This window comes from Paecilomyces variotii (genome assembly GCF_004022145.1).
Source record: "Paecilomyces variotii strain CBS 101075 chromosome Unknown C8Q69scaffold_5, whole genome shotgun sequence".
Taxonomy (NCBI): domain Eukaryota; kingdom Fungi; phylum Ascomycota; class Eurotiomycetes; order Eurotiales; family Thermoascaceae; genus Paecilomyces; species Paecilomyces variotii.
Genome location: NW_021167144.1, coordinates 1623572 through 1637752, shown reverse-complemented (window position 1 = coordinate 1637752; position 14181 = coordinate 1623572). Strand labels below are relative to the sequence as shown.

Below are 14181 nucleotides of genomic sequence, written 5' to 3'. Positions count from 1 at the left end.
CTTTTTCAGTATGAGATCTGATTATACAAGAGTTGGATCTTGGCTAGGAAGGTGCAGATAGGTAGGTAGCTACAGGTCATCCTCATGCTACGAGGGACTTACTTCACCATTCGTGGCCAAGGTCATATATTGCCTTGAAATAGTATCATTTACTTCTATCTGGGTTTAGTTATTTGTATCAATAGACTATATAACCATATACGTGTGGGTTCGTAACTTTCACTTGTTTGGAGTTCACATCAAGCTCCATGCGGAGCCACTGTTCAAAATATATTATGGCCTGCAGAAGCAACGATACATGATTAGAACCGCAAAAAGAGAAAATCAAGCCAACAGCAAGACCGCGCTAGAAATCAATAGAATCAACTAACCGCTCATACCAATAATCCATCATCGCGTTGCGCGCTCTCGGGTTGCTAGCCACAGTTCGAACCTGACGTTGATGACATATCGTTGCTCCGGCGCGCGCAGCAGCTACGACTGCATCATCAAACAACCTCCGCCGAGGCCACGGATCCCATCTCATTCAACCTCCTCTTTCCCCGCGCCACAGCCGCGACATCAAGCATGTCGAGTCTCGTCCATATCTCCTCCAAGGAGCAATTTAGCTCCTTGCTTTCGTCCTCTACAATCGTCGTGACAGACTGTGAGTTGCAGTTCCCTCTGCGCGCAAGCCATTCACCCCCCCGCCCTTCTCCGTTTACCCCGCTACAAACGGTTTGAGCGACAAGCATTATGATCGTTTCTGAGGCTACATGGCTAACTTTGTCCCTGCCTTGATATCCCTTAGTCTACGCAGATTGGTGCGGACCATGCAAGGCTATTGCGCCCATGTACGAGCAGCTGGCGAACCAGCTGTCTCGCCCGAACCGGATCACTTTCACCAAGGTCAATGTTGACGAACAGCAAGAGATCGCAAAGGCTTATGGGATTACTGCGTACGTGTGAAACTGGTTGTCTTTATTCTGATGGTCCCCATCCATAAGCCTCTGTAGTTATGGTGGGAATGCAAGACAAGACAGATGCAGTGTACAGGAAGATGCTAACGGTTCAACGACGCGTGAACAGGATGCCAACCTTCATGATCTTCAAGAACGCTCGAACGGTCAGTACCGTCCGTGGTGCAGACCCCAATAAGCTCTCTGAAGCCGTCCGTAAGCTCGCCTCCGAAGCCAGTGCGACAGAACAAGGAGCAGACGAAGGATTTGGTGAATCGAGCGGAGGTTCTAGCGGCTGGTTGGGCGCATCAGTCCCCAAGGGATGGTCAGACATTACGGACCAGGTCCAGCTCACTGGAATCGACCTGTTGAACTGCGACAGTGAGCTTGGTGCTCCGAAGGTGCTCTTCGACTCATCGAAGCCATCGAGTCTCAACGGCGACAAGGGCAAGGGCAAGTCCGGGACATCTGCGGACTGGGTTGAGAGCGACACCGACGAGCAGCTGATGCTCTACATGCCCTTCCAGTCGTCGCTGAAGATTCACTCGCTGCATGTCACCTCACTGCCACCTAGCTCCGATGACGACGATGATGAGGTGCCGATGCGACCCAAGACTCTACGACTCTACACTAACCATTCACATGTGCTGGGTTTCGAGGAAGCGGATGACATCCCGCCCGTGCAGACGGTGACCATCGAGCCCAATGACTGGGATCCCAAGACGGGCACGGCAAAGGTCGAGCTGCGCTTCGTCAAGTTCCAGCATGTCACGTCGTTGGTTGTCTTCTTCGTTGATGGGGATGGCGAGGGCGAGAAGATTCGCGTGGACAGACTCAGGATTCTGGGCGAAGCTGGTGAGAAGAGGGAGTTGGGTAAGCTCGAGAAGATTGGAGACGAGCCGGGCGAATAAACGCGAGTAATAATAAGAAACGAGTGAAAATGGTAGAGCTACGATAGACATCATTATGAGCACACAAAAATTTCCATTTCCATTTCCATTTTTTGATTTCTTTATCTTTATATTATACTACTTAGCGATAAGTAAGAGCGTAAGCAGCAGCAATATTGGAGTCGATATCCCAGCTGCAGACACGTCCTGCCGGAGCCGTAGAAAACCAACGTGAAGAGAGAGTTCAAAGACGCACTCGTCTTGAGCCTCCTGGTACGGTACTTCAAAAATCAAGTCGCAAAACAGCGAAGCCTTCCCACATCACAGAAGGTAATAATAAACCAGTATAATAGTATAATGCTAAGCAAGTAACAATAATACTACTAGCCAGATTATAATAAACCGATTATTATAATAATTTATAAGTGTCCGATCCCAAACCAAATGGCCACACCCTTGGAAGAAAATGAAGCAAGAACGAGTTTTACCTCGCCCGAACTTCGAAGAAGGGCCAATAAAGTAGAACCGGTGTGCAATTCCGTCGCTCTGTGACGCAACCGACACCTAAGACAACATCATGGAGGAGATAGATGTTTAGGCAACACGGGTGAAATTAATAGTTGCGTCGCCGCACGAGGAAAAGAAAAGAAAGAAAAAAAAAAGAATCAAAAATTCTCGCGGTTGCGGAGAGAATTTATAGGTGTTTGGCGGGGGGGGGGGGGGTTCGGAGAATGGTGGAATTTACTACTTTGGGGTTAGTTAGGGTGGGGGGAAAATTCTTGCGCGTGCGGTGTGTGAAGGTGTCTTCGGGTTTTCTTTTTTGTTTCTTCTCTTTTTTTTTTTTTTTTTCTTTTGATTATTATTGAGGCTTGTGATGAGGGATGTGACCTCCTCTGGAGGAAGCATCTGTGTTTTCAAACATGATAGGAAGAGAATGAACGCTCTGCTTGATCACAGAGCATGATCTCTAAAAAGACAATTTCTCTGAAGCCTCGTCTGATTTGTTTCTGATTTTTTTTCTCTGTTTTCATCTCTTGTGTATTCCGTTTCTGCTCCTGCTGCAGCCCTCTCTCCCATTGGAAAGCCATGAAAACCAGAAGGAAAACTGAACGACGAAAATGAGAATTTGATGCTCCGTTGGTGGATGATAGTCTCTTTCAATGGCAGCGGAACCCTGTTGGGTTGAGAAGAGTCACATTTGTTTCAAAATTCCACTCGCATAGTCGTACGATGATCGTGCGAATGCCCCGAGCTGCACAGGTACATATGTGTGCCTACCGACAAATGCTCGACATGGCGAGGATGCCTTGCTACTCACTGTAATACTTTATAGCGTCGCTGTTTAGTGACGCCTCACTTTGATAGTGGGCTCTCGTATAAGTATTTTGGCTAGTGCTTCGGGGAATGCTCAATTGGGTCAGAGTATACGGACGAGCTTCCTCGAGTACGCTTATCAATAACAATGATACTTTGATAGTCTCATTCGGGGAATTGTGCGGTTACCTTTTGCCGAGGGCGCGATCGCTCTCTAGCTACAATGTGCTAGGGCTGATTTGCAGCCGTTTTTAGAGTCGGTGAAGTATAATAATGCTGAGCGTTATTAATATTATCATTATTGAGAATCCCGTTTCTGGTGGCTTTACGGCCCATGAATCTAGCGGAAAATTGCGGCAGGGATTCGCCTTATCGCTTGCTGGGGATCTGCCTCGAGTGCAGAAGTACCCTCGTGGCTGGGATGATCATTCTGGAGACCAGTGAATAATGTCTAACGCTTTTGCTTTCTGGTAGTCGAAGTTTCGCCATCTCGCATCATCAACAGTAGTGGTCTCCGCTAGTTAGGGCAAAGCTTCCGCCAGGCTGTCGATCGTGATTTTGTGATCGCGGCGTATTGGACAGCCAAAGTTCAGGAACCACAAAGCTTTCTTACGGAGAATATTTCAATGCTCAGTAGCCAGCACTGACTGGCCGGGAGGGTCCAGAAGCTCCAGACAGCCTCTGTAGGTACGATTGAGAGAAAATGAGATAGTTAGTTATCATTGGCACCATTTGTAGTAATGAGAATAATCCCATGGATGTTAATCGAAGTGCTCTTGTAGCGCAACGTGCTTCTTCCTGCGATGTCGGAGCCTCAGAAATTTAACGCTTCTGCAGCGATATGTCCACGTGCTTGGGTATCAGAACGAGGAATTCTGGAATAGTAGTTAGTTAGTTAGTAACCTACTCGATCAATAATAATAATTCTTTCATGACGGCCAAATCTTCTCGCGCGCTAGTGTGAAACACCGTCTATTGGCGCATTTCACCGGAAGAATTGTTCTTCTCCCGCTACCCTATCTCGCCTAGACCTTTCCTTATGCCAGGCTATCCGCAGGTCGAGACTTGAGAACATCGAAGCTATCTCCGCATTATCATCCTAGAGTGCTCTCTATATTCACAATCGACATATCCTTTACGTAAATCTCGCATCGGCGATCGTCCGTTGTCTGGGGAATGATACCAGGCCTGAGTACCACGGGCACTAGTCTATTGGCCGCTACTGCAGGTGGAGCGTTGTCGATAACATCTTGAACTTTTGGGGCTCTGTGATTGCGGGGAATGATTGATGATACATGGTCAGAAAGTCAGTTGTCGACGGCGCGTTGACTACCTTCGTACTGGGATTGGCGTCTACCAGGATCCGGTACCTTGAGTAGCGGCTATCATGCTCTAGCGATCATGGCGATCCCATTTCGAGAAGTCAATCGAATACCGGCCCTGGATATCAAATTGCCACCAGACGCGCGACTTCTTCAATGAGTGACCGCATGTAATAGATAGTCTGATCGTTAACTCGTGTGGATATGTAATCGTGATCACCAGCCAGGTCTCGGATAGAGACAGTTGGCCATGAGGCGAAAAGAAACCGCCATGCTGGAGATTATTTAGTCCTAGGAATCTGCCATGCCAGAGATCTCCCTTGTGTGCAGAGTAGATAGATAGCTGATGTCAATATTATCTCGCTCGCACCGCAGGTAGCCGGTAGAAAGCTCCCAGCCTCTCAATCTTTCCCCTTTGAAAGCGCACGAGATATGACTGGGACAGTCTGAAAGCTTGAGGTCAAATGGTGATGGACCTAGGATGTCTAGGATCCATTTCTCTGCCATGATCTAACTCGACTCCAAGGCGGATGCCCGTATTAACAATGGACCCGGAAGGCTACGGACGGATTGAGTAAGAGGCAAGCACGATCGTGGAGAATATGATGCTGTTCCTGCGCCAAACGCAGACGCAAGTGCCGATGCAGACGTTGAAAGCTCGCCCGGGGCTTGAATAATAATAATAATAATAACGTTGGCAAGCCACCACTTAACAGAAGGTCGGCACTCGAGAATCGAGTTCGTTCCCGACGGCAGGACGGTCGGCTAACTGGCCGCAGAGCTTAAGCCTCATCGTAGGCCATTTCATCTCCGAGACCTTACTGGAAATGTTACTCTTTGGTGCATATCATGGATCCCTGGTGGAATCTCAAGCGATGACTGGACAACACTAGTTAGGAAGATTGCTAGACGGGTACCTTGAAGAAGACTGGCGTCACGATAGTATGATGGCTAGAACTCTGAAGCGAAGCCTGATCACTGATGGTCGTTTTTCCGATCGCACGCCACCTTTCCGCGCACGATCTACGTCAGGCTAGCTCTATCATCGTGGGATTATGCCTTTCTGAGCGGTTACTCAATCGAGAATACCTCATCTCTCCTCGTGAGATTATTGTTTCACTTCCGTTGCAGAGATCTGGCTAACATGCTGTCGGTGGCTGAGTTGTCACTTCTACTGCCAGAGGTCTCGGATGTGAGATGCAACAACGACCTGGTTTTGTCACACCTTCCGCTCGCATGAGAAGCTCTGCAGACGGGGATTTCAGTATGATGCGACCGATTATAGTTTGAAGGTTATCGATTGCACCATGAGGTCGAGATACTACTACTAACCATCAATCCGTATCAGTGATCAACAGGGCCCACGTCTGCTCGGCCGACAGCGGTTAGGATCTGCGTTGAAAATCGACGAAGTCACGGCTCGTTCATTTTCGACTATCTATGGTAGTTATCTACTCCGTTGATTGAGAAGATGGAACAATATGGAGCTACACCATTCCATATGTGGTCTTCGCGGGTTCCTCTTCTGATCGCTCTGCAGCATCATCGTTTCACGGGATCGGTTAACGGGCGGGCTGGATCAGTTTTAACATCAATTAACCCTGGGCGCATCAATCATGCGCTTCTCGCGATAGATGTTCCCTTCATTTGCGGGGCCTCACCTTCTAGAAGCTCCGTCGTATAATATGTCTCTCGGCATTCAGAACGTTCCGTGGCGGCATTATTTACTATTATTTACCATATGATATGATTGCGGTTTCTGATGTAACGTGGGTACAATACCTACCCAAAACGGAATGGTACTGCTCCAAGAGTTCGGACGCTATGTTTCACGTACACAAGCGACGCCAGTAGTGGTGTCTTTTGACCCGGAGCATGGCGGCGAAGCTAGAATCTACTCCAAAGTCTACTCAGAGATCTGGAAGTCTTGAGTCGAAGGACCAGATTTTGGGTACAGTAAATCCCCGCTATAACGAACCCCTTTATTACGAATTTTCCGCTATAACGAATTTTTTTCAGTGCCTGATTCAATCCCCCATATAAAATTCGTTAATTCCTCGGTATAACGAAATTCGTTACAATACCCTAGCTCACCACTGATTTTATATGGGGGATTCGTTATAGCGAGGGATTAGTCATAGCTAATAACCAATAAAAATTCCTAATTTCTGGAGATTTATTATGTAATATTGCAAATTTTCAGTCCCTTACTGTGATTACATAATATAAATCGCTTTTTGCTAATATTCGCTGTAACGAATTTTCCACTATAACGAATTTTTTTCCGTGCCTCATTCAATTCGTTATAGCGGGGATTTACTGTATTTCGCGGTATTTTGCCAGTTCCCCGCTCTGCGGCACCCACGATAAGCCCGGATTCGTCGGAGTAGTTAGTAGGCGCAAATCGGATAATCCTCTTGGTGTCGCGCGAGACTTATCAGGGCGCTTGTTCTGGGAAGGACTTCCGCGGCGCCGGCTCAGCGGACCAGGTACCAGTAGCGTACCTGCTCGACCTTATAGCGTCTAGCTTGTCCGCCATCGCGGATGTGCTATTCCCACTAGAACCGACATTCATCTGGCGCCAATAATAATAATAATTCTACGTACTTGACTCCGTTAACTAGTCGACTGGGTCTTGACAATACTAATCGGGGAGACTAGAGTATGGAGGTCCGTCCTTCGGCGCTAAATGAGGTTGTTATCAGAGCCATATCTCACCCAATCATCAATGAAACCGTGATCACGCATTGTCTTCTGGCAGGAACGTGCCTTTCGATCAAACGGCCCATTATGAGAACGAAATTCGTTGCTTACCTCGTGCCTGCGTTAGGGTCCTGGGAATCCGCGGGAGGCAAAAGTGAACGGAAAAGCGCAATAATTCTTTTCTTAAGGGCTGTCCACTTTTTTTTTGGGCGGGCTTTATTCTTTTTAGGTATTCTGTGTGTGGCGCTCACACCATACTCGAGGTGCGTGAGCACGACAAGACTTATGACCTGACTCGTACTAGGACTCCAAACCAACCCCTGTATCGAATCACGCTTGGGATTCTGGAAGCTCGATAGTCGTTATGCGACATGACGCGTCTAACCACAGAGAGAAACTACAACATACGACCTGGGGTGCTTGGTGTATCCCAGAGGCACAGCTAAGTTAGCAGTAGTCTGATAACTCCGGCCACCCTTGGGTCGGGCGGGTGTGGTTCCGTTGCTTCATGGGAGACCACAGACGGTACCTTCTTCTATCTTTAGACCGGCCAATGAGGCACAGAACCCCAATGGCCTGTAATCCCACAGCGGTTTTGCGAATTATTGGGTGTACCAAATCTCTACCGGCAAATAATTCGCCCAGTCAGCACTTCGCTCTGGCCCGCACAAGCTCACTATTGGCCAAGTAGAGGTGACGGGAATGGATGGTCATAGTGACTCTCTTCTAACTATCTCTATACCTCACATGCAGAGACAATGTGATAGGATTTCTCTGTAAGATCAGTCAAACTGGTCAGCAGTGGTAATGGTAATCGATGACACACACCAGCCGTGATTTGGTGGGCGCATTAGATAGCGCCCTCACACTTCCAAGTCTGCTTTTTTCCGCCGTTGCCTGCTCCGTACAATATGATACAGTATCTACATTGTTTGCTTGTTATCGCTTGTAGATGAGGGAAGGGTGGATAAATCAGAAGCTTCTTGCATGGATCATATTCCGGGGAGGGGCCTTTCTATTACTTTTTTTTCTGCCCTTGTTGAATATAGAGCAGGGATCCGGAGCAGCCTATGCTGCTTTTGCATTGCTGTGCAGATGCACACTGCAGACTAGATGCTGGCGGTGAAACGCAGCCGCTCCACCGTCGAGGGACAGCGACTCCCCTCGCTGAACAGCATGAACTTAAACAAAGAGGCCTTGATGGCAATTGGCCAAGTGTATGCAAAGGGGAAAGCGTCCCGAAGGTTTCTTTTCTGACCAGCTTGTCCCATTTGCAGCTGTTCTTTTGTTGCTGTTCCTGCAGTAGAGTCGATCACACACTGCCCTTCACAAGTTCACATGCATGCAAGGTTTGTCCGTCCAACACCGAGAGAGGAGCAATTGTTCTGCCATCCACAATCAAACCTGTGGGCTTACTACTACTGTCTGCTAGTTAAGGCTTGGGGATCATCCCCAATGTAGTCCACAGCTGAAGTTTACGCGGGGTATATCACCTCACAGTGAGCGTTTTCCACCTGTACTGGGTGGCGATGGATAGGCCTTGCATCCGACAGTGCAGATAAGGAAAGTCAAAGAAACTAAATAAATCGTCTTGGGGGAAGAGAGGCGGGGGGGCAAACCAGTGATCTTCGTTGGTCTATGGTATCTCTGTCGCGAGACCTGGAGGAGTCGCGTTTCACCATTTTTGGGATCAATAATAATAACTTCGAGTACGAGTGAAGGGATTGATGGTTTTTGTTCGACGTTGCCACCGTTTTGCCATCATGAGGAGACATTCCGGAACGTTGTTCGAAACCGCGACATATGGTAGTTAGTCCAGTCCAGTCCAGTCCAGTCCAAGATAGATTAACAAAGAGCGTTGTGGCCATCGTAGCAGCAGCCGACCAGACTGAACGGGATGCGCAGTGGAACCGACCAGGCCCTGAGTGAGCAAGGTCGATCAACGCTGGGCTTCGCATGGTGATTGGCACTGAGCGCTGAGCATTGCTGCATATGCCGTGCACACTGGTACGGCGATCTCGTCGAATCGTGGCTTCGAGAGTGCGCGCTGGGCGGCCATAGGCTCTGTCCATGGCATTGATGGTGCTCATGGCGGTGCAGAGTGTATCCAACAGTGCCGCGTTATCGGTCTCACAACCGCCCAGGTCAGCAGGGAGGCAGCACACCCGTACCATACACTACTACCATACACGACCTGAAGGGAGAGGGGGGGCTGTGATGGCAGCTGCTGAGCTGAACCGCTGGATGAGAGAGATAATAATAACAAACCAATAAGTCAGAACCAGCCTCTCTCGTCTTGTTTCTCTCTCTCTCTCTCTCTCTCTCTCGAATGGGACAAGACGGTCGGGCGTGGCAATGTCCCATCCCATCCCATGGCGGCCGTTTGGTCCCCGGCGGTGGACTAGGTACTACTACTGTTGGTATGGTTATGGTACAGTACTGTATGGTAGACTATTATAACTTAGGTATACGGCTGGGCGGTAGGACGACAACGCTACCGGGTCGGACCTCCGCATTCGACCCAATGTGCATCGCGAGCTTCGCAACACCATAATCTCCCACTCGTGCTAGACTCCACCAGACTTGCGCTCTTTTTGGTTCCCCGGCCGAGGAGTGGTGCTGGGAGCTTTCATGCACTAATTTACTAAATGTCTACGCCGTGTGCCTGCCCGTAGTCTGCGGATCTGACACCGATGGGACTCTAGCACATGGAGACAATTCCACCGTGGACCTCCATCGTCCCGGTGGGATGCACACTGCGCCATCGTCCCGAATCCCGCCTTGGACTAGAGTTTAGTCTGGGTGGTCCTCGTCCGTTCGGTTCCTGTCTCGTAACCTGGCCCTGTCCCAGGCAGATCACTCTTTTATCCGGTGCCCACCCGGTCTGTCTGTCATTTCCTCAGCATACAAGGCCTTGTCTCTCGTTCCCCGCGGCCGTCTTTTTTAATTCATTATCGTTCGCCGTTCTTTGTGATTTTTTTTATTTTATTTGGCTACCTTCCGGTTCCTAATCGATTCAACGTTCCCCTCCCCGGTCTATATACCGTCTTGCTGGGTTCGTTCTCGAATAGGTCCTGTCCTTCCTTTTATAGTCCCCCCGGCGACACATCATCATCACCACCACCACCACCTACCTACCTACTATTATTAGAGGAGAGAACCATTATAATCCGGTCTTAACCACATCGAACAAGACACCATCGACTATCATTACTATCAGCAAAGAAGAAAATATCCTGTTTCGACTCTCTTGCTGATCCAGTCATTCCTTCGACCACCACCACACTCCTTTACGGCGGTGCATACATATATCATCCAGCGTGCTATTATTATCTATTATTACTATATCCCCCCAACGTTCCTCGAACCGTGACAATCCACTTGTCTTCGAGTAGTACGCCACTAGTTTCTAATATTGCACAACAAAGAACATCCAGAACAATACGGGTTTCATTTGGCCTCGACACGGGAACAACCCCCAAGGACAATCTGATACAAACCCGATAATCAAGATACCATCTGGTGAGAGGTAAGTTCTTCAGCCCTACCCCCCCAAAAGACCATGAAGATCAATTGGGAAACTGACGCATTTGGATAGATAAGAAGTAATTGCACTTCGTCATGGAAGCTACATACGCCATGCATCCCATGCCGGGACAGTCATTCTACTTCTACACACCCGATGCCGAGTCGCAGCAGCAGCGACACCACTACACCTCTAACCCAGCCGAGATGCAGTTCAGTGGACACATGTCGGCTTTCCAGCCGCCTCACTGCATGCCGGAACCACAGTCTATCTACGCTGCACACGCTCTGAACATGCAGCACCAGATGGCAGCCAAGAGCCCTTTCCAGGGTGCGATGAACATGACCCCCATTGCCTCGCCACAACCGTCGCACCTCAAGCCTACAATCATGATCCAGCAGAGCTCTCCGGGCCTCATGCCGTTGGACACCAGGTTTGTCAGTGCTGACTTCTACGGCTTCCCCTCGACCCCCCCACTGTCCACAACGGGAAGCACGATCAGCAGCCCTCCATCGAGCTGTGGAACGCTGCACACTCCCGTCAATGGATCCTTCTTCCCCCTGGAGAAGGTCGAGGGCGTGAAGGAAGGCTGCGAGGGGGACGTGCACACGGAGAGCCTGGCCAACCCGGACTGGTCGAGAGCCGCCTCTCCTCCCATGACGCCTGGTACGTTTTGAATTTTTTTCTTTTTTTTTTATGCTGTGTTCATCCATTCCATTGCTTGGATGGGATGTTGTTGGTATAGATGGAAATCGGATGTTCCAATCCATCTGGTGGAGTTGTACCAAAAACGGAATGGTCGCTAACCGGCGGACTCCAGTCTTCATCCACCCCCCTTCGCTTACTGCGAGCCAAGCTTCCGAGCTCCTGTCCGTCAACGGATCTTGCCCGTCCCTTTCACCATCTCCTTCACCAGTTCCCACTGGAGTGATCTCGTCTCAATCTGGCCCATCCGCAGAGCCAGCCACCTCTGACTTCTGCGACCCCCGACAGCTGACGGTGGGCGCTTCTTCTGTCACCTCTGCTGCGAGCGACTTCCCGCCCCTGCCGACCCTGTGCTCGGGTGATGACGAGGAGCACAAGCTGATCCTCGGAGGTCTTTCTGCTACGCTGCCCGCCAACGGCAGTGCAGAGTCTGCCTTCCCCAACCCTACTGAGCAGACCCTCACCAGTCTCCCTGCCTTCGATAGCTTCTCTGACCTGGACTCGGACGACGAGTTCAACCGCCTCGTCGACTTTGGAAACGCCTACTACCTGGGCGGCAAGAGACAGCGCGTTGGAGCCTATGCCTCCTTTGAGGAGGAAGAATTCTTCAGCGAACATACCTTCGAGGACGAGGACGAGTCCTTCAGCCAGTCGGGCCTGCCTTTCGCATCCTCTGATTTGCTGTTGGCCAACCCTGAAGACGCCGCTGGAGACATGAGGGTCAAGAAGCGTGTGGCCTCTCGCAAGTCGATCAAGAAGTCCTTCCCTGACAGCGACTCCGACAGCATTGGATCCGTTGTCCAGGGCCAGCCCAGCGTCACCAGCCGGGGCAACAGCACTGAAGCATCTTCCAGCCAGCAGACGACCCAGAAGCAGGACAAGTCCCAGACTGAGGCTACGGCTTCCAGCTCTTCTGACGCCCCTGCTTCCCATATGCCTGTTGCACGTCGCGGTCGCAAGCAGTCCCTCACTGAGGATCCCTCTAAGACCTTCGTCTGCACTCTCTGCTCTCGTCGCTTCCGTCGCCAGGAGCACCTCAAGCGTCACTATCGTTCGCTGCACACGCAAGACAAGCCTTTCGAGTGCAACGAGTGCGGAAAGAAGTTCTCTCGCAGCGACAACCTGGCTCAGCACGCGAGAACTCACGGAGGTGGTGCCATTGTCATGGGTGTTCTTGACACCAGTGACACAACACCAGCTACGCCTTCTTTCGACGAGAGTGATGCCGGTGCTCTGGGCGCTGTCCTCTACGAGGCTGCGCACGCTGCCGCCAACAAGTCCACAACCTCAGATTCTTCTGACGGTAGTGCGTCCGAGTCATCATCGAACGACCGACGACCTCTGAAAAAGCGCAAGCGCGACGAGTCGGCCTAGATCAAGCAACGACCATTTCGAGTCGATAATGATGGCACGCGACCAGGAGATACTTTTAATTTCGCATAATTAGAGTTAAAAGGTCTTGAAAAAAATTCTTTCTCAGTCGGGTTGGCTTGGACTTTTTTTTTTCTTGTTCTGGCGTCCGGGCAACAGTAACGGGTGGTCATGGAGACATCACTCCTCCCGCCAGGATCCCTCCACACTATTACTTATTTTTAATCTGGAGCGTCCACAGTGGAGATATCTAGGATCGGGCGAAAAGGAGTTGATAGGGCTGGGATTTAGAGCGATGATGACAATTCCCCCGGGAAAAGGTAATAGGCGTGGAAACATGATTCAAAAATTCTGAACTGAAGGATCGACCCTTTCTATTTTCTGTTACGGATCAGATCTTGCGAAAGGTGGACAGATTGTTGAGGCGACTCCCATCTGACTAGCCCGAACGATTTTGTTCACTTCTCTCTGCTTCATGTTACCCCTCTGTGTTATATTCGATACCTATTGCAATTGTGCATTCGATGTGACTTATTTGTAATCCTTTTTGATTCCCCCATTTGTGTGAAAATTTCCTCTCCCTTGGTGCTGGCCACACTTTGTGTACATTTACTTTTTCCTCAATTGTTATACCACATACCCCTTATACAATTAATTGTCAGTTGATGTTCTAAGCATTTGATTGCATTGTTTGCACCTTCATTTTACTGCATTGAACTCGAGCGAATTTTTTCTTGGAAAAAAACTTATATAGCCTGAGTTGAAATACAAAAAAAGCTAGAAGATTCTTACGAAATCGTGACCAGTAACTATCTGTCTGCGTGGGAAGTTTCCATTGTATCATTTCTGAATTAGATAGACTGCATAGTAACATAGTAAGATAGAACAGAGGCTGAAAAGTCCATTATTGGGCCAGTTACTACTAGTGAGGTGAGTTGGGCAAATTCTCACTTGATAAGTAATACCTGGATCGCGCCAAGCCCTGACTTCTTTTCCCCCGCGACGTACTCCTCGATGACCCCTCTTCATCTCCAATGGGAATCAAGAACAAATCCTCTTTCTTACCTTCCTATCTACAGTCATTATTTCGAATCCATCCTCTTTATCTTTTCTATATATATAAAAAGAATGGAAGATGCTTGATTAACTTCACGCGCGTGTCTCATTTTTTCTTTTTGCATGTGCCCCCCCACCGGCCATTTTCTTTTTAAAGGACGCAATCAATCGACAAGCATATCGGATTCATCAGAGTCAAGTTTATTGAATACATATCTACCGATCTGAGTAGAGAGGTTGGAAATTGTTTTTTGTTTTATTTGTTTGATTTATTTATTTATTTGGCTTGAGTTCCTTTGTTGGGGGGGAGTATCTTTCTGAAAAAAAAGGAAGAAGATCCCATTCCTGAAGGAGGG

At 49.2% G+C, this 14181-nt stretch overlaps 2 protein-coding genes across 2 annotated transcripts; both read left to right on the top strand.

Moving 5' to 3' along the window:
- The first annotated feature begins 234 nt into the window (after window positions 1-234).
- C8Q69DRAFT_467790 (putative thioredoxin) lies at window positions 235-1915 on the top strand. The gene is made up of 3 exons (XM_028630648.1): window positions 235-646; window positions 791-938; window positions 1069-1915. The coding sequence occupies exons 1-3, from the start codon at window positions 568-570 to the stop codon at window positions 1847-1849; spliced, it is 1008 nt and encodes a 335-aa protein (XP_028485511.1). The 5' UTR covers window positions 235-567; the 3' UTR covers window positions 1850-1915.
- An 8873-nt stretch (window positions 1916-10788) lies between these two features.
- C8Q69DRAFT_507185 (hypothetical protein) lies at window positions 10789-12772 on the top strand (the record flags this gene model as incomplete). The annotated part of the gene is made up of 2 exons (XM_028632863.1): window positions 10789-11359; window positions 11514-12772. The coding sequence occupies 2 exons, from the start codon at window positions 10789-10791 to the stop codon at window positions 12770-12772; spliced, it is 1830 nt and encodes a 609-aa protein (XP_028485510.1).
- Window positions 12773-14181: the final 1409 nt, after the last annotated feature.

Coding starts and splice junctions, on each gene's coding strand:
- C8Q69DRAFT_467790 (XM_028630648.1), top strand. CDS start 568: ATGTCGAGTCTCGTCCATATCTCCTCCAAGGAGCAATTTAGCTCCTTG. Junction 647..790: donor TACAATCGTCGTGACAGACT/GTGAGTTGCAGT, acceptor GATATCCCTTAG/TCTACGCAGATTGGTGCGGA. Junction 939..1,068: donor AAGGCTTATGGGATTACTGC/GTACGTGTGAAA, acceptor ACGCGTGAACAG/GATGCCAACCTTCATGATCT.